Here is a 22897-nt window from a genome sequence, read left to right as displayed (position 1 = left end):
ACTTATTTTTAAAATTTTGTATTAAATTAGATAAACAAATTAAAACTAAACAAATAATTGTTTTTCACATACTTTTTGAAGAAAAAAACAAGTGCAAGGGGTAAATAAATTACGAAAATGCCGAAAAAGAAATTGACAACAAAATTTTTAAAGATATTTAAATAAATAACACTAATACTAAGTCGAAGAAGTGGATCATGCTATCGTAATAATACTACATCCTTCTTTTTAAAATAATGCGTGTTTCTAATTTTAACATATTTTAAAAGAAAATTATTCATTTCTAAAAAGAATTTTCTTCATTTTAATATATATATATATTTTGTTTTAACTTGATATGCCAAGTATATCGAAAAGATATTTTTTAATCACATAAACTTAAATACTACATGTGAAACTATCATTAATTTTATTTTAAAAATAAATAAAAAGACAAGGAGTATATAATAATAATAATAATAATTATTATTATTATATTAATAAGAAAAAAAATTGTTTATGGAATAAAACACCTCAATTATTTGGGACAAAATTGTAAAACCACGGCGGGAGTTACGGGCGAAAACGCCAAAATGCTAATTTAGTACGACCAGAGTCACAAGGCAAGTTGCTCCACGTGACCCGAATTAAAAAGAGAATATAATAAAGACATTTCATTAATGATATATTTTTTCCCATTTTTATTTCGTCAGCAATTAGAAATTAAGTAAATTTATTACTTTAAATTTTTTAGTTATCGATCAATGAATATAATTTTTTTATTAATTAATTTGACTCGTGAGTTGTGAATGTGAATTATTCATTTAGCATTTTATATTAGTCAAATATATATTTTTAAAATTAATAACTTATAACGATAGAATAAGAAAAATATTGTAATTTATGTATTGATTTTATGAAATAATAATATTATAAATTAATTATTTATGATAACAATAACATATAAAAAAGGACGAAGAAAGTATTTCTTCGTTGGTTTTGCACTCAAATTAACCCTTTTACATGCACAATTTCATAAAGTCACCTTACGCCATCATTAGCAAAATGAAATTTCATAAATAATATTTGAAAATGAGAGGATATTATACAAATATTATAAATAAAAATAACGATTTAATTAAATTAATATCAAAATTATTAATTCATTTAAATATAATTTTTAAAATAAATTTTTAATTCGTTAATACTACACCCCGATATAATGTTATTGATCTATCACCGATTGAAATTTACCTTTAAAGTCTTGCTACGCATAACATTGTATGCCATCAACAGAAAGTAAATGAAATGAAAGACGATACTACTCTAGGATTATGGTCCCTTCTCCGATTTACTTTGACATAAAAAAAATAAATGCGTCCTTTAATTTAGTATTATTTTATATTTATATTATTGTGTTCTAAATGTGCAAAAGTGAATAAATAAAGAGCAATTTATAAAAATAATTATATTTATAGGGTTAATAAATATCAATAGTTATAATTATGTTATTTACAATAAATGACTATAATTTATATCAATATTTAGTTGTATTTTTGTACAGGTTTTTTTATTTTTTTATTTATACATTAATACATCTTTAAGTACAAAAAACTAAAAAAAGATTTGACTCTAAATATAACCCTCTATCCTTCCATTACATCCATACAATGAGCAACTTCACATAGTTAACTTTATAACTAAAAATTAATTATTTAAAGACATATCAGATCATATTTTTTAGCAGTTTAATAAAAATTGTGATATATCATGGTCAATTTTCTTGTTGTCTCCATATTTCTTATTTTGTCGTCGTAAAGGTATTTATAGTTTTTTGTTTGTTAATTCAAGTTATTGTTGTAAGCAACTTGTTGAATTTGTGAATGAATGTTAAGTATTTCGATTTTGAATAGGTGAACTATAGGAGAATAGATACACTAGTTGTTAAGCAAAAAATGAATACACCGATATAAAATATGAATACATTGTTGTTAAATACAAAAATGAATACGTTGAATACAACTATACTTATATTCTTGTTTCAACTTTTTATCTTGGATATATTACTTATATATCTAGTTATAATTATCTTCGTAAATCAACATTTTAATTTGTGCTTGTATAATACTACAAGTATCTATGTATATAAATATAGATACATTTCAACATTGTTGTTGAGAAAAAATATGAACACTTTACACAAACGAGCAAAAAAAAATACACTTTATGTGTATCAAACTGTATAAGTATGTATACATTAGACAAACGAGCAAAAACGATACAATTTATAGGTATCAAACTGTATAAGTATGAATACATTAGACAAACGAGCAAAAAAAGATACAATTTACGGGTATCAAATTATACAAGTATGCATTAGACAAACGAGCGAAAAAAATATAATTTATAAGTATCAAATAAATACGAGATAATTATATAATTAATAAGTACCTGATGGGTACAAAATCACAAAAATTACTCATGCGGGTGACGTAAAGTATATTGAATTTGAATGAATTTGGAGGGGGCAGAAAATATTAATGTATGAATATTGATGAAAGAAAAAAAACTTGATAATGGTAAACATGAAAAAATATCACAGATATGTCTATCATAATTATTTAGGCATTCAAATATAATTACTTTCCTATTCAATATTTATTTATTATATTAAATATATAAAAAACATTTACTTGCATAAAATTAACTTTGCTTTTTATAGTCTAATTATATCCGTATAACATGAAAAAAATAAAAAATAGCTATTTTTTTGTAATATATGTATGATGTTTTCCATATTCTGAAGTTTTTCCATAAATATATTTTACTTAACACAATATAATTAAGATACTATATAAAATATTATCGTATATAAATTTAAGTGTGTGTATATATATATATATATATGTCTATTTTAGTTTCCTGCTTGAAATTTTTTCCTGTCGTCACTACCCGCAAGCAAATTAGAGAAAAAAGCTTAATGGGTTCACAAAATTATTCCCATCTAGTTTAGTTTGAGTTCACAAATGAAATTTTTATTTATTTGAAGGAAAAATGCATATATAATCTCGACATATGCCCGAAATTTCATATATATACTTATATTATATTAAGTGTAGGATAAATTTGCACTAAAATTTCTGGCATAGGTTGATTTACAAAAAAATGTTTTAGGTAAAAAAATGTGGTAGATAAGTGATTATAGATTGTCTGGTGAAGAGACTTTTAGGTTCCCTAATTTCATTCAACATGACAACATGTATGCATACATCCAAATGACAAAAATATGTTACATGAAAATATTCAAGTGGAGAGGATATAAATAAAATTGTGAACTCGAGCATTTTGCAATAGTTAATATTGTTTAGTTTTAATTTTGATACCTGAAAACTGTTTAGATTTTGGAGAAGCTGGAGAAAATAATAAGCAAAAACTGATTATGGACAGTGATCCATCCATGATGAAAAGAGTGAAAATTGCTATTACCAAAAATTGATTCGAAACATCATGCATTTTCTTAGTCTATGCTGCTACATTGGATGTCACAAAGTTAAACTGAAAAACCCAAGATCACGATTTTGTTAAACTGAAACATCATGTATTTTCTTTGTCCAATTTTTTTTATGTAAGCAAAAAAAGGAAAAAAATGAGATGCTGGAATTTGGAAAATTGATCACAAGTTTCATTACTTATCTTTACATCTATTCTCTTTTTGAATTTGGTAACATGTTATATTCATCAGCACCCTAATAAAGACCTGGTATATCATATCTACAGATACAGCCTCAAACAAAACTTACAAAGAGGCCACAGAGTCTAGTAATGATTCAACATCATCAACTAACTGTTCTTTACACCAAAAATGAAGAAGAGAAATGCAGGAGCTCTTGAACTTCTGGATTGAACTGCACCTGCCTTCAAATCATCTTGCATTCCTCTCTTCATAACTCGACAAGAGACCTTACTACATCCCTCATTGCTGGCCTGATGCTTGCCTCGAGTTGAGCACATTGAAGCGCCAAATCCACTATTTTCAGGGCCTTCCATTGTTCTTCTACATTCCAGAGCCTAATTTCTTCATCAAGAAAACTAAGGATATTGTTGCTTCTCTGCAAGTTTTTCCTCACCCAGAAAACAATGTCTAATCCTTCTTCAAAGCTGGGGTCTACTGGCATTTTTCTGCAGAAAAGCTCTAAAAGAAGAACTCCGTAGCTATAGACATCACTTTTCTCTGTCAGTTGAACTGAGTATGCGTTCTCTGAATAGATGGAGGGACAAAAAGAGAAAGGGGGCCAGGGAAGACAGTAGTAAAAGTTATTAGTTCATCAAAGTAATCTGCCAACTGAATTATACTGAAAATTAGCATGGTAACGTGTGGCTAACCTGGAGCAATGTATCCTAGAGTCCCAACAACATTGGAGTTTGTCAAATTTTCTTCATCTGATACCATTTTAGCAATCCCGAAATCGCCAATCTTTGGCACCATCTCAGAATCCAGCATTACATTATCTGATTTGAGATCTCTGTGAATGATTTGAGGCAACGAATCGTGGTGTAGGTATGATAGACCTTGAGCAATACCAAGAGCAATACAATGGCGGGACTTCCAGTCCAAGACTACAGGTGGCTTTCTCTGGTGAAGGACATCATGAAGAGTCCCTCCAGGTATAAATTCTGTTAGAATGAAGCCATATCCATGTTTCATGCAATATCCTCCCAATCTTACCAAATTGCGGTGTCTGACAGAATTTAGGCTTCTCATTTCATCATTGAATGCTCTCTGAGCTAAGTCAACCTTCTTGACAGCCCAAAGTTTATTGGATTTGGCAGATTCCATCTTATAGACAGTTCCATGCGTGCCTCTTCCAATAACATAGTTTTCACTCCAGCCTTCTGTTGCACGTACAATGTCCTCAAAAGTTATACCATCAGGTAAATCTTCAATTCCTGATTGACACTTGACGAGCCGATGCTTATTCAGCAGGGATGGGTGCCAAATCCGAGTCACTAGTAAGTACATTGCAGCAACTATGATTGCCATGGAAAGCACACATCCACTAATTACACCTGCCAAAGTCTTCCATTTTACTTGTGATTTTTTCACATGCTTGCAGTTGCTTCTTTCCGTGTCCATTAAGCAAAGTCCTGGATTTCCCAAGGCAGATCCTGGACGTGAACTTAATAGTTTTTCCCATGTATTGGGTACCTTCCCTGACAAGCTATTAAATGATATGTTGAGAAACGAAAGGGAACTCATTTTTTCCATTTCTGATGGTATTGCACCAGACAGGTTGTTGCTTGATATATCAAGGACCTCCAATTTGTCAAGATTGCCTAGGCACCTAGGAATTTCACCACTAAACTTGTTCATACTCAGATTTAGTGAAAAACCAGGTTGCATAAGCTTACTCAGACTGCATGGAATTGGGCCTTCGAGCAAGTTGTTTCCCAGCTGCAGCTTTACAAGCATTTGTGAGGTGGAGAAAGTGTCTGGAAGAGCACCAGAGAGTTTGTTGTCCTGGAGTACAAGATTCGTCAATACTGAAGATGATGCAATTTCTTTAGGAATTCTTCCTGAAAGATTGTTGTTGCTTAGATCCAACTCCTCCAGCTTTTCAGAGTTGCTCAACTGAAAGGGAATTTGTCCGGTCAGTCTGTTTGAAGAAAAGCTCAGTTTTACAAGATTCTGAAGCTTGCCAAGTTCTGTGGGTATGGAGCCATTAAACATATTTTCAGAAAGATCAATCATTGAAAGATTGGTCCAGTAACCAAATGCAGCTGGAATCGTTCCTACAAGCATATTCTGTCTAACATCCAAGTAAGAAATATTCTCATTCTTTTCAATGTCGTCTGGAATACTCCCCTGCAGATTATTGTTGGGAAGTTTTACCCTATAGAGAGATTTGCATTTTGCTAGATAGGCTGGAAAGCTGCCATTAAACCTGTTGTTTTCAAGAGCCAGGACTGCAAGCCTGTTGCCATTACACAGTTTAGAAGGAATCTGTCCACTGAAGTTATTATAACCTAAATCAACCTTAACTAAGCCAGGAAAGTTATCTTTTCCAAGATCAGGTGGTACCTCCCCCGTAAGGTTATTATGAGCCAAGGACAGAAATGAAAGTTTCGTCATATTCGTAATTCCAAGCGGTAACTTGCCGGTCAATCGGTTCTCATAAAGAGCTAGCTCCTGCAGCCCGCTTATTCTTCCAATGCATTCTGGAATTTGGCCCTGAATTCTATTTTTGAATGCATTAAATGTTTCTAGGTTTTGAAGGCTGCAAATTTCTGAAGGAATTTCCCCACTGATGAAGTTACTGACGAGACTTATCTCAGCAAGAGAAGTGCAGTTCCCAACTTGTGCTGGTAATGAACCACTAAACATGTTATCATACAGAAGCAGCTTGTACAAATTCTTCAGACGTCCAACTGACTTGGGAATCTGACCACTTAATTTGTTATCTGACAAATCAATGTAAGTCATCTGATGGCATCCACCAATCTTTTCGGATATACTTCCATTAAAATTATTTATGGAAAGAACCAACTCTTGTAATTTCCCATTCCATAAGGTCTCAGGAATTTCCCCTTCAAAGTCGTTATCATCTAAAGAGAGAAATTCGAGATTTGAAAGGCCCCTAAAAACCTCTGGGGAAATAAGTCCTCCAAGATGAGCAGATGTTGCATAGAATGCAGAAAGGTTGTGACAATTACCTAGGGAAATTGGCAAAGAACCCGAAAAGCGATTCTGATGTATAAGAAGCTGGGAAAGTGAGCACGAGGACGGGAAGTCTGGGAGAGGTCCCGTTAGATTATTTGTGTGGATGTAGAGCTCTGTTAAATTTGGCAAACCAAATAGCTCTTTTGGAATATTTCCACTAAGGAAATTGTTCCACAGCCCAAGATATTGAAGGCTCGTCGAGAGGCCTACCTCAGAAGGAATGGTGCCATTGAGCTGATTGTAACCCAACTCAAGGTATACAAGCCTTTTAGAGTTGAAAATCTCAGGCGGGATGGATCCTGAAAACCTGTTGTCGTTGAGGAAAATCGTGTCAAGTTGACTGCAGTTAGCGAGCATAGCAGGAATGCCACCCGTCAAATGGTTGCCACTGAGATCAAGGGAGACCAAACGAGGAAGACGGCAAAGATTGGAAAACGCCTTGTCCAAGATTCCAGATACAAGGAAGTCCCTGAAATACAATGATTCGACTTGTGAAGTTTTGTCTGAATAGCAGGTAACACCCTTCCATTTACAGTGTGAGACAGATTGATTCCAAGGGAGCAATTGTTGAGAGGGCTCTGGAAGATTGCTTCGAAACTCAAGTAGATGAACAGAATCTTGAGGCAATGACGCCGAAAAAACTGCTACAACGCTGGCAAAGAAGATAAAACAATGAACAACATCAAACAAGAACATTTCTCAACTCTTTTAACACTAGCTAGTTCAAAAACTAATTTTTGGACTACTATTTAGGTTTTAAGTTGGCAGTAGGTAACGACTGTCCGAGGGAATAATGAAAATAGGAGATTATTTTAAGTAGTTGGATTTTGGAAGTTAGATTTGAAAGGTCAATAATAACGAATAAGTGGTAAAATGAAGCATCCATTGAAAACGAAGGTGTTGAAAAAATAAAACTAGTGCTTAAAAAAATGGCCATGAATATGAGGTCTGAGCTGACAGCTCCATGCTTTTTACTCATTTTTATATAATAATATGGTAGTTTCTTGAGATGCTCGCAATAATTTTTTATTTATATATGGCTGTCGGGCCGACTAGGACTAGCAAGTGGCCGCTAGTGCTTTTTGACGAATTGCAGCAATATCTAATACACCACTTGAGCAAAGTCAACTAAATATTATTCATCAGCTTAACTAACGAGTTCAAAGTTGTACAATAATAGTTTCATCACAAAAATTGACAAGTTGAGTGACTAGAATGATGTCTTTTACATCTGGTTGTCCTCTAAAAAAGCATCGCTTTCACATTATTCTCCCCATTTTACAGTAAGATGTGGATTTAGCACTTAGCAGGGTCCTCAATTGCCCACTGATCAAATCGTGTAACGTGTTGTTTATGTCATTTTACATTATATTTTATGTACTACAACAATACAATTGAAAGATTGTTCTACTTACTCCCTAGGGGTAATAGGCGTTTAGCTGAATTTTTTTTTAAATAAGATGTATATTTGTTTTAATTAAATTTCAAATATTCATTTGGTCTGAACAAATCTTAAAAGTTGTTATTATAACTTAAAAAGTAGTATTTTATTTTATTATTTTAGCGGAACAATATGAATCTACTTGAAAACTATTCTAAAAATCGAACACTATAAAACTACTCAAACATGCTCTTAGTCATTATTGTTTTTAGCAGTGTTTTAATATCATTAAAATATATTTTTGCATGATTAATTTTCATCGCTATACTTAATCCACAATCACCAACCATCATCTTAAACCACCTTAGTCATAATAACCACCATCACTATTAATGTCGCCAACCATCAATCAATCACCTATGTTATCGCATTTAAACATTATAACTATCAACTGCTACTGTTCTATCACTTTTATCATTATAATAATTATATCATATCATCGCTATTATCATTGTCAATCTTTATTATCATCACCAATAATCAATCATATATGTCATCACAATCATCACTAACAAGTACACATTACCATATTTATCACCTCCAACATTTTATTTATAACTATACGTTTTTGATTTTATAAAATTCAACACCGCTTATAGTATAATATTTGGTTAGTTTTTTCCAATATAGAGACATCATATATAAGTATATGTCCTTTCGATATTCATGTTACATCTTGTATTACAAAAAAAAATTCCGCCAAAGCTCTGGTGTCCTCTCTTTCCTCCAATTGACTGCGGATGGTTGCTACTGCGGACGGAGTATTGGATTTTAAGGGTAATGTATAGTTTTCTAATAAGCGGACAACCCCTTTTATTATCTTAGAATTTCAAAATTCGAGTGCCGGGAGAGGACTATTGCTCTTCATCTCTACTCCTCAGTCATGTTTGTGCTGTTAAATCTATGTTTTCTTGTTTGTCTAGTTAATTGTTTTCTGAAATTTTAGTTTTACTTTGAAAGAAGATCTGGGATTGAGCACCCAATATGGGGGTCAATGGACTTCAATAAGTTTCTGGGAATAGGTTTAGTTGGTTCCATATGTCACCCAACTATATGAAAACCCTTGTGTATCGTATTGTCCTTTAATTTTGTTGCCTTGTTATCAATAAAAATATTGATTGACCAAAAGAGTTTGAGGTGAAAAGCTTAAGGGATATATTGTAGATTGTCTAGTAACCTGACTACTAGGTTCCCAAATTCATTAAACATAGGTACAATCAATTGAAAAATATATGTTTACGTTGATATATTCATGTGGGAATATATATTTATCATTATCATGATTGGTTGGAATAGTTCTTTTCAAGAAAATGTAAGCAAGTTATAGAACTCGAGCTTTTGCAAAGGTTAGCTTTTATTTAGTATTAATACAGAGATATGAATCTTTATAATGTGGATCTGACTCTGTTGGAAGCAAGTCTTAGACTTATCAGCATATATGGTGTTGCTGCGTGAATATGTCCGATGCAAATTCTTTGAATGATTTAAGGTTGAAAAGTAGTCAAAATCTTGTGCAGTTTGGCTTGTAATGCACATCCAAACAACTAGATAAAATATCCGGAACAGGAATCTGCAATGTTTTAGTTGGGCTTCTTCTACTCTGATGATTATTTAGGTGTGCGCTGTATTATGCTCCAGCGCTGCAGTTTTCGTAACTGAGGTATGTCTTTCATCTATCTGTAACTTGCCGTAGTCCTGCCAGTTTGTTCTTTCACCTCTTGCATATCTCCTTTCTACTGAATTCTGATTAATAATTCTCCAAGGACTATTGCCGGACTCTCTCATCTGATTTTCCTGTGTATTTGCCATTCCTCTGTCAAGTCTTGTTAGAAGTCCTGTGGTAACCCATACCTGAGGTATGTCTACATTATTTTTAAGTATGTGCATGTGCATGAAATACAATGATTGTCCATAAGTCATTTCTATTCATCATATCTACTTTTTATTTTCTTTGTCAAAAATAATTTAGTTAATGGAAGTTTGGAATGCAAATAAGACTGGTAAAGTGGATGTCATCACTATTATGACCAAATCCAACAAAAGCTCATCTTTTTCTGCTGAATATGAAGTGCTATTTTCTTTTATAATCCGTATTGTCATAGTCCATAAGATAAATACTAGGTTGTAGCAAACCTTTGTTCTTTAGTACTCTCTTTTTAATTATTATACCTCAAAACTGTTCAGATTTTGGAGCAGCTGGAGAAAGTAACAAGAAAAAGTTGATTAAGGACAGTGGCCCACTATGAAAAGAGCTATCTCTAGAACACGAAAACTGCTTTTACGAAAAGTCTATATTGTTGCAGTGGATGTCACAAAGTTAAACAGAAACACCCAGGATCAGGTTATGTTGGAATTTAGCCTTTGAATGCAAGGTTGACACACACAAAACGAGAAATGGTTCAATTTTATGTAAGCAAAGAAAAAAGAAAGACGTCGGAATATGGAAAAGTTGATTATGGCTTTCACTATTCAAAGTTTCATTTCTTCTCTTTTACATCTGATTTAACTCGACAAGAGACCTTACTACATCCCTCATTGCAGGCCTGGTGCTGGCCTGGAGTTCAGCACATTGAAGCGCTAGATACACCATTTTCAGGGCCTTCCATTGTTCTTCTATGTACCAAAAACTAATTTCTTCATCTAGAAAGTGAAGGAAATTGTTGTTGCTTCTGTGCAAGTTTGTCCTCATCCAGGATACAATGTCTAATCCTTCTTCAAAGCTGGGGTCTACTGGCATTTTTCGGCAGAAGAGCTCCAGTAGAAGAACTCCATAGCTATAGACATCACTTTTCTCTGTCAAGTGAACTGAGTACGCATTCTCTGAATTGATGGACAGACGAGGAAAGGGATGAGAGATCGGAGAGAAAGTAATAAAATTTATTAAATCATCAAAGTAATCTGCCAAATAAAATATTACTAAAGACTAGCATGGTACCGTGTGGCTAACCTGGAGCAATGTATCCTAGTGTCCCAACAATTTTGGAGTTTGTCGAGTTTTCATCAGAGTCTGATACTGTTTTAGCAATCCCGAAGTCTCCAATCCTTGGCTCCATCTCAGTATCCAGCATTACATTATCTGATTTGAGATCTCTGTGAATGATTTGAGGGACAGAATCATGATGAAGGTAAGACAAACCTTGAGCAACACCAAGAGCAATACGATGGCGGGCCTCCCAGTCCAAGACTACATGTGGTTTTCTCTGGTGAAGGAAATCATGAAGAGTTCCTCCGGGGATAAATTCTGTTAGAATGAAGCCATATCCATGTCTGATGCAGTATCCTCCCACTCTTACCAAATTGCGGTGTCTGACAGAATTTAGGGTTCTCATTTCATTGCTGAATGCTCTATGAGCTAAGTCAACCTTCTTGACAGCCCAAAGTTTTTTGGATTTTGCAGATCCCATCTTATAAACAGTTCCATGCTTGCCTCTTCCAATTACATATTTTTCGCTCCAGCCTTCTGTTGCATGTACAATGTCCTCAAAATTTATATGATCTGGCAGATCTTCAATTTCTGACTGATACTTGACGAGCGGATGCTTATTCAGTAGGGAAGCGTGCTGAATCCGAGTCACTAGCAAGTATATTGCCACAGCTATGACAGCCATGGAAAGCACACATCCGCTAATTACACCTGCCAAAATCTTCCAGTTTATTTGTGATTTTTTCACATGGTTGCAGTTGCTACTTTCAGTGTCTGATAAGCAGAGTCCTGGATTTCCCTGGGAAGTTCCTGGATGTGAACTTAATCGTTTTTCCCATGAAATGGGTACCTTCCCTGACAAGTTATTAAATGATATGTTGAGAAACGAAAGGGACCTCATCTTGTCCATTTCTGATGGTATGGCACCAGACAAGTTGTTGCTTGATATATCAAGGATTTCTAAATTGTCTAGGTTGCTCAGACACCTAGGAATTTGACCACTAAACTTATTCATGCTCAGATTCAGTGCAACATTAGGTTCCCTAAGTTTACTCAGACTGCATGGAATTGAGCCTTCAAGCAAGTTGTCCCCGAGCTGCAGCTTTACAAGCTTTTGTGAGGAGGAGAAAGTGTCTGGAAGAGCGCCAGAAAGTCTGTTGTCCTGGAGTAGAAGATTTTTCAGTACTGTAGATGATGCAATTTCTTTCGGAATTCTTCCTGAAAGATTGTTGTTGCTGAGATCCAACTCTGCCAGTTTTGGAGAGTAACTTAACTGAAGAGGAATTTTTCCTGTCAGTCTGTTTGAAGAAATGTTCAGTCTCTCAAGATTTTGCAGCTTCCCAATTTCGGCAGGTATGGAACCAGAAAACATATTCTCTGAAAGATCAATTGTTGAAAGATTGGTCCAATAACCAAATGCTGCTGGAATCCTTCCTGCTAGCATATTTCCTCGAACATTCAAGTAAGAAATCTTCTCATTCTTTTCAATGTAGTCAGGAATACTCCCCTGCAGATTGTTGTTGGGGAGTTTTACCCTATAGAGGGATTCACATTTTGCCAGATATGTTGGGAAGCTGCCATCAAAACTGTTGTTTTCAAGAACCAGGACTCCAAGCCTTTTGCCATTACATAGTTCAGAAGGAATTGGTCCGCCGAAGTTATTATAACCTAAATCAACCTTAAATAAGCCTGGAAAATTGTTTTTTCCAAGATTACGTGGTACCTCCCCTGTAAGCTTATTATGAGCCAAAGAGAGTAACACAAGTTTCGTCATGTTTGTGATTCCAGGTGGTATCTTGCCGATCAATAGGTTCTCTCTAAGATCTAGCTCCTCCAGTCCACTTATTCTGCCAATGCATTCTGGAATTTGTCCCTGAATTTGATTTTCGTACACTTGAAAATTTATTAGGGAGTGAAGATTGCAGAGCTCTAGAGGAATTTCCCCACCAATGAAGTTAGTGGCGAGACTTATCGCAACAAGAGAAGTGCAGTTCCCAATTTCTGCTGGTAATGAACCAGTAAGCATGTTATTATACAGAAAAAGCTTGTTCAGATTCTTCAGACGTCCGACTGATCTTGGAAGCTGACCAGTTAAATTGTTAACTGACAAATCAATGTAATTTATCTGATGCGAAGCACCAATCTTTTCGGATATACTACCATTAAATATATTCAAGGAAAGAGCTAACTCTTGTAACCTCCCATTCCATAAGGTCTCAGGAATTTCCCCTTCAAAGTTGTTATCATCTAAATAGAGAAATTCAAGATTTGAAAGGTCCCTAAAAACCTCTAGGGAAATAACTCCTCCAAGATGAGCAGATGATGCAGAGAATGAAGTAAGGTTGTGACAATTGCCTAGGGTAATTGGCAAAGAACCTGAGAGACGGTTCTCATAAATAAACAACTCTGAAAGGGAGCACGAGGATGGGAACTCGGGTAGAGGTCCTGTCAGCTCGTTGGTGTTGATGTGGAGATGTGTCAAGTTTTGCAAATGAAATAGCTCTTTTGGAATATTTCCACTAAGGAAATTGTTCCACAGCCCGAGATGTTGAAGGTTTGTAGAAAGGCTTACCTCAGAGGGAATAGTGCCATTGAGCTGATTTAAACTCAAATCAAGTTTTATAAGTTTGCTTGATTTGAAAATCTCTGGTGGGATGGATCCTGAAAATCTGTTGTCATTGAGTAGAATCGTGTCAAGTTGGCTGCAGTTGGCGAGCATATCAGGGATGCCACCAGTGAAATGGTTGCCACTGAGATCAAGAGAGACTAAGCGAGGAAGACGGCAGAGATTAGGAAAGGCCTTGTCCAAGGTTCCAGGTAGAAATAAGTCTGTTAGATTCAATGATTTGACATGACAAGTTGTGTCTGAATAGCAGGAAACTCCTTTCCATTGGCAGTGCGAGACAGACTGACTCCACGGGAGCAATTGTTGAGAAAGCTCTGGAAGACTGCTCCGAAACCCAAGTAGATGAACAGAATCTTGAGGCGACGAGACCGAAAAGATTGCAAAGAAGACAAGGCAATTTACCATAAACAAGAACATTTCTGAGCTTCTAGCTCAAATACTACTATTTTTGGGCTGAGGCGCCTGAGAATGTTGTTTCATAGTGTGTCCTCAGCTAATTAATGGGGTAGTAGGTAATGAATGACTTAGGAAACAACCAAAATTGGAGAATATTTAATGCTTTGTTTTGGCTGGTTGTTCAATAATTCTAAATGAGGGAGCCAGTCTCTCTCTCTCTTCTTTTTAAATATATATAATACAGCACGTTTTTAGATCCATACATGCGACTATTTTATTGTCTGTCGGTCATGTTGCATTTCAGGTCTTCAACTCACTCAGTTTAATAGTTAATAATGTTTATTTTGTTCCTATTTATTTTTTATTCTCATAACTCCGTCAATCAATTGATGCAGTATTGTAAAAGGTCTTATCCAAATTTCTAGATATTAGAAAGTTTCTGAAATTCAATGATTCGACAGAGTGAAACAGACTGATTCCAAACTCAATTAGATGAATAGAATCTTGAGGCAATGACACCGAAAAAAATGCAAAGATATTGGCAAAGAAGAGAATACAATTAACCAGAAACAAAAATATTTTTGACATGTTAAACACTTCCATTTCTTTGCGAAGAGTAGGAACTAATTGATGCTTAATTAGTGGGTAGGTTGATGCCATGAAAACACTTACAGTTAATTTTGCTTTGAGATCTAGAATATCATCCATGTATTGCTAATAGAAGTATATTAAAGTTCAGCTTATGAAATCAAATGAAGTCCTCTTGATTTGTAACACAAATGGGGTTTCATATACCACACTCACATTACTTGTATATGCAAAGATATTAATCTGAGATATTTGGCGCTACTATTGATTTGTTTGTTATTCGAATTATCCTGCATAGATTAATTTCATTTACAGTTTTATGTTAATGAACATTTTTGAATTGGATTCGGAGTTCAATTTACTTGATTGCAGCGGAGGTTTAGTTGATGAATGAAGTTGTAGTGCAATCGATTAATTGCAGTTTAGTTTGGCTTGAGTTGGGAACTAAATGTTGACAATGATACAAATTCGTTGGAAACCTCTCTCATGATGAAGTAAGATCCTTTTTATCTTTTAACTCGTAATGTTCATTTAAATTTTCAATACTAATACAATTCATTCCTTTAAAAAGTATATCTAAAGTTCTTGTGCGCATATATACTCCATGCTAAAAGATGACTACACAATGCATGTAATAATCTTTAATTCTTTTTGCTCCACTTTCACCATCAAGAATTGTGTCTGATTTTAAATATACTATTTATCTAATTTGTTTCTTTCATGTATGTGATGTAATTTTTTATTTTTTTTGTTTTTGATCTTCGCTTTCAATGAATATGTCAGTTATGAAAACAGCTTTACCATCACAATTTTGAAATGAAATAAAAATGAATATTGTGAAAAATTTGAGATTAAAATTCGAAAAAATAAAATTGAATTAATGAAAAAAAGAAGATTCGTAAAATTGATTAATATTTTTTTTTGGGATAATGCACAAGTACCTTTCAACCTATGCCCGAAATTTCAGAGACACACTTATACTATACTAAGGTCCTATTACCCCTGAACTTATTTTATTAATAATTTTTTACCCCTATTCAACTTACGTGACACTATCTTATGGGTCCAACGCTGATTGATTTTTTTCAAACTAGTGTCACATAGGCCGAAAAGGGATAGAAAATTACTTATAAAATAAGTTCGAAGGTAATAGGACCTTAATATAATATAAGTGTGCCTCTAAAATTTCAAGTATAGGTTGAGGAGTACTTGTGCATTTTCCCTTTTTTTACTATGTTAACTTTACTTTGGACATTCTTCTTGGATTTTCTGCCTACACCACGAGAGATGAGATGAATGGGCAAGACAAGAATATATATATATATATATATATATATATATATATATATATATATATATATATATATATATATATATATTATTTTCATAAATTCTAAAAAATAGTCTAATTGATTATACTTTAATTATTAACTTTCTTTTTCAATTGATTGTAATATTAGGTAAGACAAAAATAAACATATATAAACTATTGTATGTTACGTAACAAAACAAATGTTTAAATCTCTTTTATTGATTATATTTTTGAAAACTTTTTCAATGTTATCAATTGTTATCTAAACTATCAAAATTGTTCAAAATGTTTTAAAACAAAAATTTGTAGACACATAAATTTTTATCAAATTTGATATTTTTCATTATTTCAGTATTTAAATATTCATTTTATATCTAAATTAGATATTCTTGATTTCATCTTATTTTAGTACATTTATTTAAAATAGGGATAATTGTCACGACCGGAATCTAGACCCCAGACGAGACCGGCGTCGTTGACCTCTCAGAGGTCGCAGACAAGCCTGCTTACGTCATTCTTACTTTACATAGATTAATTTTAGCGGAAAATTTGAAATTTTTGATTCTTTAATCATAATTGCTGAACATTCTTAACTTTTCGTAATCGTTCATCATCAACCATCTAACATTTAAGAGAGAAGCAACTGAAAGTAATAATTCATTAAGTATTAATTGTATATCGGCCACAATAGCACCAATACAAAGTTTGAACCAAAACAGGAAAGAAACGCTAGTGGAACATGCTCCACTAGCTCAACTCTAAAACTACGCTAGAATGTAAAACAGTAGCATCCTCGAAAGCATGAGGACCTACCAAACTCCGGATGAATACTGACGTCCGGATAGCTGCAACGACGAACCTGTAGCTCTAGCGTCCACCTGTGCCTGCACCTAAAAGTAGATGTTCGTATGGAATTAGTACACACTTGTACTAAGTATGGGTATATGCAAGTACACACCAGGGACATACATGAGAAAGAATAGCTCTTTCCTAACAACATGATTTTTGGAAGTCAAGTCAGTGGACTTGCCAAATTGAGATTGGGAAAGTTATGCCATGAGAGTGACATGCATCATTATAATTATCGTATGGGACACAAAACATAACATATTCATATAGCACATAACATATAACACATACTTTCTCTCATATTATTCATTCGTATACCATGAGACCTTATTATCATAGACTTAACTTTAAGACTTTCCAAAATGAGGGCTCAACATATGGGACCTCAACTAGGGAGCCTTCTTTAGCAAACACAGAGTCTGCTTCACTCATTCATTCGTATTTCATTTCAATTCATTCATAGGCCAGTGCGAACACCAGCTATACCTAGGATGTAGTTTAAGACTTTCATCGGGTTTGCTGTGCAATGATCAGGAATGACCTAATGTCATTACCTGAATCTAGCTCACCTCTTGATTATCCTATCCTAACACCTTCGGTATCATTCATTTCTTTATATGATTCATTTGAGGCTGGCCTCATTCATTCATTGGGAACTTTAACTTTAACCGACATAGATCATGTGAGCATCATGAAATTCAGTGTCTTCCCCACACCGAAAAGAGGTGGAATCACCGGCCAAAGCGATTCAATAACATGCTAGCGTATATGGGAATTTAACCCCGCCAGATCCCTATAGTGGCAATATAGGTTCAAAGACTAGGAGATGTATGGAGACCCATACCCGGCAAGCCGGACAGTCTCATCTCATGAGAATTACGTGAACCTCCGCCCTTCCCGAAAGAAGGCATCACCACTCATAGCTAGCCTATCGGTGCTCGGTATAAAGTTCCATTACATGCAACTCATACATCATAGAAGTTTGCTTCTAGTATGAAGACATCATAGCTCAATAGATGATTTCTCATCTCATCATTAGTATTAAGTGTTTTAAACTCAATATTTTTATTAGAGTATTCATAGAGACTGGTCTCTTCATTATCTTACACTCTCATTGGTGAGTATGTATCGGTAACATTTACTTAAGCTCATTTAAGATTGCTCTCATCATATGCATTAACCTCACATCATGATTGTCACCACATTCTTTATTTCATTACGTATATCTTAGGTTCACTTATTCTTGAACGTATGTTAAACTTATACATCTATACATACAAGCCATGAGGCTTCATTTATAGTTCGTTAAGTGAATTCTTGTTTTTCTAAGATTATGTATTACAAGACTTATGTATCTTGTATATATACCAGGATCTTTGATTTTTTTTATCTAAGTAGATGACATTATTCTTGAATATTTCACTCACGTATGACTTATGTATCAATACGGAGGTTTGGACACGAGAACCCAAATTTTGAATTATTTGGATATCATTTATATTTTTCATTGATTTTAGTTCTAATATTCATAAATTTAGAACTCTAAGTTAAGTCTCAACATTTTCGTGAAATAATAAATTTTCTATTTTAATTAGAATTCTAAATTAGATTTCAATCATTTACATGAAAGAATAATTTTCTAATTTAATTAGAATTCCAATTTAAATCTCAATATTTACATAAAAGAATTAATATTCTATTTTTAATTAAAATTCTAAATTAAATCTCAATGTTTACATAAGAGAATTAATTTTCCAACTTTAATTAGAATTTTAATTTACTATTATTATTATTTTTAATTAAATTCACTTGAATAGGGAGGTTGTGGGTTCGAACCCCCACAGCCCCCTTATTTTTCCTCTCATTTTCGCTGAAGAGGAGGCTGTGAGGTGGTGGGTTCGAACCCCCACAGCCCCTCTATTTTTTTTATAGGGGAGTGGCAGTGAGGTCGTGGGATCGAATCCCCACAGCCTCACGCTATTATTTGCGCCCTCCCTTCAACGCTGAGGTCGTGGGATCGATTCCCACGCCTCGCGTTCCTTTTCTCCCTTTTAATTCGTTCCGCGCATAGCTGGGGGTCGCGGGTTCGATCCCCGCCCCCAGCATTCCCTCTTTAATCCTTTTTTTTTTTGCGCGTGGCTGGGGGTCGCGAGTTCGATTCCCCCCAGCCCCCTTTTTATTTCCTTTTCTTAGCGAAATTCGCTGGTCCCAGCCCCCATTTCGAGCCCCGTCTTCAACACTCCTTTTTAATTATTTTATCAAGGCATGTGTTGGTGAGGTCTCGGGTTCGATCCCTGAAGACCTCACCTATTTTTTTTTAATTCGTTTTTTGCTCAAATTTTCCAGAATGTGTCTAAAACTTATTTCCAGATTCTGGGATACTACTCCATAATTTTTCACATCCTTTTTACGGGTTAATTTAGCATTTTTTTTTCTTATACATTCATTAATGTTCTTAAGACAAATTTAGGGGGATGATTTGATCATTTATTGTGACTAGAATTTATAGCCTTTCAACCATGTGAATATTACGAATATTACGATTTTAAGAGCCTCTAATTGCACATAAAACACGAGTAATCTCAAATCTATTAACATGCTAAAAAAAAACTCAAAGTCATGATCAAAATCTTGCACAAATACATACATATTTACATTCATATTTTCCGAAAAACATAAAATATAATCACATCATCATGAACACATACTCGAAACGAGATTATCACCACAAACAAGTATCCCTAAATTCTATCAACAAGAATACCCAACCTAAGATCATAGGGAGCTAGTGACAGGGACATGCAACGGGAACAACCTTAGTTTCGAGATGAATAGTTTGAATCGTAAGGGACCTCTTGGGAAAGGATCCAAGAGAGAAGAAAACCCATACCTTAATCGATGTTCAAACTTTAAATGTTGCTGCCCGGAAAACTCCTCCAAACCACTCCCAATTCACTTCAACGTACACCTCACTCAACAAACCTCTCTTAGCCTTGACGTTTTGATTACTTTTTCTTTTGCTTAAAATTTTTTTTTGTGAGTTCTTCAAGCATGAAAATTGTTGATATTTTGGCAGAAATAATGTGAGGAAGATGGAGAACGTGAGAGAGGGAGTTTAGAAGCGTGAGAGAGAGAGGGCTAATTTGGATTAGGAGACTAATTCAAGAATTAGTCAAATAACATTAAAATAACTAAATACAAATCTGATTTATTTATTTACTTATTTATTCGAGCGCTAGGTTAAATTCCTCGAATAATGAGTTCACATCAACCACATTGAGTAGTTTCTAAGTCATGGTAGTGAAGTGCACCACTATCCTGGATTAGAGACTGCATGATGCGTAGGAAAGACTTCCCTTCTTCTTATCTTATTGTGCTTTTCCTAATGTTTAAATTCTTGGTGTTACGAACGTGTCTAACATCAACCTTGTTGTTTTCAGAGAATGAATACCTGGGGAACTAAGGGTCTGAGGACAGGAGCAGCAGCAGCTAGGGGTAATCAGAATCCACCCCAGGCTCCAGCTGAAGGAGTGGCCATGCCAGTGAACCCAGCTGGGTTGACTGATGCGGAGGTGAGGGCATCTCTAGCCCAGATGGCACAGGCCATCACGATGCAGGCCCAAGCCATGACTGCCCAAGTCAACCGGCAGGATGTTCTGAGGGAAAACCCACCGGTTCGCAGCATAGCGAACAGACTGCGAGACTTCACGAGGATGAATCCTCCAATTTTCACAGGGGCTAAGACTTCAGAAGATCCTCAGGAATTTATAGACGAGTTGCATAAGATACTGGTGGCCATGGGGGCCACTGATATTGAGAAGGCTGAGTTGGCTTCCTACCAGCTCAAAGATGTTGCACAGACTTGGTGCAAAATGTGGCGAGATAGCCGTGTCCTAGGAGGGGTGCCAGTCACTTGGGAGCTGTTCAAGACAGCATTTTTGGAAAGGTTCTTCCCTAGAGAGATGAAAGAGGCCAAGGTTGAGGAGTTCATCAACCTCAAGCAAGGATCCATGACTGTCAGGGAGTATTCCCTGAAGTTTGTGAAGTTATCAAGGTATGTGCTTCCCTTAGTATTTGATAACAAGAATGATGAGAGTACTTAACTTTGTTGAAATCATCCAGGTATGCTACTCCCTTGGTTTCTACCAGCAGGGAGGAGATGAGCAGATTCCTCACAGGAATCAATGGAGACCTAGAGGAAGATTGTCGGGCTGCGATGCTCCATGATAATATGGACCTTTCTAGATTAATGATGCATGTCCAGCAGGTAGAGGACAGCCGAAAGAGGAGAGGTGTACGTGATGTTAGGAGGCCTAGGTCTCAAGATTAGGCAGGTCCCAGCCATGGAGGCCATAGAAACAATTTTGGCGTCCGCGAGCAGCCCAAATTCAAGAAGGGGCAACAAAGTGCTGGAAATTCCGACCCCCAGAGAAATACAACGCCTAGAGGAGGCAGACCCGAACCCAAGAGGGGCAATGGAGGTGAGATGCAGCGTCCAAGGAAGACTTGTACTAAGTGTGGCCGAATGCACCTTGGAGAATGTAGACAGGGCACTAATGCCTGTTTCGGTTGTGGTAAGAGTGGACACATGGTCATAGACTGTCCCCAGAACAGAGGTCAGGCTGGGGGTAATGCTCAGCCTAGGCCTACCCCACATAATGCAGCAGCAGCCGAACCTCCGAAGAGGAACAGATTTTATGCCTTGAAAGGTAGGGAGGAGCAGGAGAAGTCCGCTGATGTGGTCACAGGTATGCTGCAAGTATTCTCAACTTCTGTTTATGCTTTACTTGATCCAGGGTCTACGCTTTCCTTTGTAACTCCTCTGCTTGCCCTTACCTTTGAAATACTACCTGAAGTTCTGCATGATCCTATAGTGGTTAGTACGCCTTTAGGAGAAAATGTGAGAACCGATAGGGTATACAAGAATTGCCCAATAGTTGTGAGTGGCAAGGCTATGTGTGCAAACTTGATTGAGTTACCCATGCGCGATTTTGATATTATTCTTGGCATGGACTGGCTTCACAGCTATTATGCTTGTTTGGACTGTCGTAGTAGGGTGGTGAGGTTTCGCTTCCCTAATGGAGAAGAGTTAGTCTGGGAGGGGTACAATCCGATTCGTCCTAACCCCTTGGTTTCAAATCTCAAGGCCAATAAAATGATGGCCAAAGGGTTACTATGTCATCTAGTGAGTGTTAATGATTTAGATCATGACGTTCCTTCCATAGACTCGGTGCTTGTAGTAAATGAATTCCTAGATGTATTTCCTGAAGATTTGCCTGGAGTCCCTCCCCTTCGAGAGATTGACTTTGGTATCGACTTAGAACCTGATACTAAACCAATCTCAATTCCTCCTTATAGAATGGCTCCAGCAGAACTCAAGGAGTTGAAGGTGCAGTTAAAAGATCTCACTGATAAGGGTTTCATTCAACCGAGCATATCCCCTTGGGGCGCTCCAGTGTTGTTTGTAAAGAAAAAGGATGTGACCCTTAGAATGTGTATCGATTATCGGCAGCTCAACAAAGTCACTATAAAGAATAAGTATCCACTTCCCAGAATTGATGATTTGTTCGATCAGCTCCAAGGGTCTAGTTTCTTCTCTAAGATTGATCTTCGTTCAGGGTATCATCAGCTTAGGGTTAGGGATGGGGATGTCCCAAAAACAGCTTTTCGTACCCGTTATGGTCATTATGAGTTCTTGGTTATGTCATTCGGTCTCACGAATGCACCTGCTGCATTTATGGACCTCATGAACAGAGTCTTCCGTGAATACCTTGACTCTTTCGTCATAGTATTCATTGATGACATTCTCATCTACTCTAAGACCAAGGAAGAGCATGAACAACATTTGAGACTAACCTTGCAGGTACTTAGACAACATCAGTTGTATGCCAAATTCAGCAAGTGTGAATTCTGGCTGAGGTCAGTGACCTTCCTGGGCCATGTTGTGTCCGATCAAGGTGTAGAAGTGGACCCCAGAAAGACTGAAGCAGTTAAGAAGTGGCCAAAGCCTCTTACACCCACCGATATCCGTAGCTTTCTGGGATTGGCTGGTTACTACCGCAGGT

General features: G+C 35.7%; 3 protein-coding genes and 1 long non-coding RNA gene across 5 annotated transcripts; 2 read left to right on the top strand and 2 right to left on the bottom strand.

Annotated features, from left to right (window-relative positions):
• Nucleotides 1-3639: 3639 nt before the first annotated feature.
• Nucleotides 3640-9773, bottom strand: SYR1 (systemin receptor 1). Its single transcript, XM_004235070.5, has 2 exons — nucleotides 4363-9773; nucleotides 3640-4237 (listed from the first exon to the last, which is right to left on the bottom strand). The coding sequence occupies exons 1-2, from the start codon at nucleotides 7391-7393 to the stop codon at nucleotides 3921-3923; spliced, it is 3348 nt and encodes a 1115-aa protein (XP_004235118.2). The 5' UTR covers nucleotides 7394-9773; the 3' UTR covers nucleotides 3640-3920.
• LOC104646391 (uncharacterized) lies at nucleotides 9659-10454 on the top strand. Its single transcript, XR_002027339.3, has 3 exons — nucleotides 9659-9798; nucleotides 9902-9994; nucleotides 10323-10454. It is a non-coding gene; the product is annotated as an uncharacterized lncRNA (long non-coding RNA).
• Nucleotides 10455-10577: 123 nt separating this feature from the next.
• Nucleotides 10578-15561, bottom strand: SYR2 (systemin receptor 2). Of its 2 annotated transcripts, none has more exons than XM_026029911.2 (2): nucleotides 11074-15561; nucleotides 10578-10958 (listed from the first exon to the last, which is right to left on the bottom strand). In XM_026029911.2, exon 1 carries the CDS (start codon nucleotides 14102-14104, stop codon nucleotides 11081-11083), a length of 3024 nt encoding a protein of 1007 aa, XP_025885696.2. In that variant the 5' UTR covers nucleotides 14105-15561; the 3' UTR covers nucleotides 10578-10958; nucleotides 11074-11080. The 2 variants fall into 2 exon arrangements, with proteins under 2 accessions (XP_025885696.2, XP_004235119.2); XM_004235071.5 differs by having other exon boundaries at nucleotides 11086-15561.
• A 4714-nt stretch (nucleotides 15562-20275) lies between these two features.
• LOC138347631 (uncharacterized) lies at nucleotides 20276-21177 on the top strand. The gene is made up of 2 exons (XM_069295937.1): nucleotides 20276-20886; nucleotides 20955-21177. The coding sequence occupies exons 1-2, from the start codon at nucleotides 20276-20278 to the stop codon at nucleotides 21160-21162; spliced, it is 819 nt and encodes a 272-aa protein (XP_069152038.1). The 3' UTR covers nucleotides 21163-21177.
• The last annotated feature ends 1720 nt before the right edge of the window (nucleotides 21178-22897 follow it).

The sequence above is a fragment of the Solanum lycopersicum genome, chromosome 3 (genome assembly GCF_036512215.1).
Source record: "Solanum lycopersicum chromosome 3, SLM_r2.1".
NCBI classification, from domain to species: Eukaryota; Viridiplantae; Streptophyta; class Magnoliopsida; order Solanales; family Solanaceae; genus Solanum; species Solanum lycopersicum.
The sequence above is the reverse complement of the archived record's forward strand: the minus strand, read 5'-3'. Positions and strand labels throughout refer to the sequence as shown.

Bases quoted from the DNA above. Each gene is read 5' to 3' on its own strand.
- SYR1 (XM_004235070.5), bottom strand. From the start codon at position 7,393: ATGTTCTTGTTTGATGTTGTTCATTGTTTTATCTTCTTTGCCAGCGTT. The intron at 4,238-4,362 runs GTTAGCCACACG...CCATCTATTCAG, and splicing joins TCTAGGATACATTGCTCCAG to AGAACGCATACTCAGTTCAA.
- SYR2 (XM_004235071.5), bottom strand. From the start codon at position 14,104: ATGTTCTTGTTTATGGTAAATTGCCTTGTCTTCTTTGCAATCTTTTCG. The intron at 10,959-11,085 runs GTTAGCCACACG...CCATCAATTCAG, and splicing joins ACTAGGATACATTGCTCCAG to AGAATGCGTACTCAGTTCAC.
- LOC138347631 (XM_069295937.1), top strand. From the start codon at position 20,276: ATGAATACCTGGGGAACTAAGGGTCTGAGGACAGGAGCAGCAGCAGCT. The intron at 20,887-20,954 runs GTATGTGCTTCC...GAAATCATCCAG, and splicing joins AAGTTTGTGAAGTTATCAAG to GTATGCTACTCCCTTGGTTT.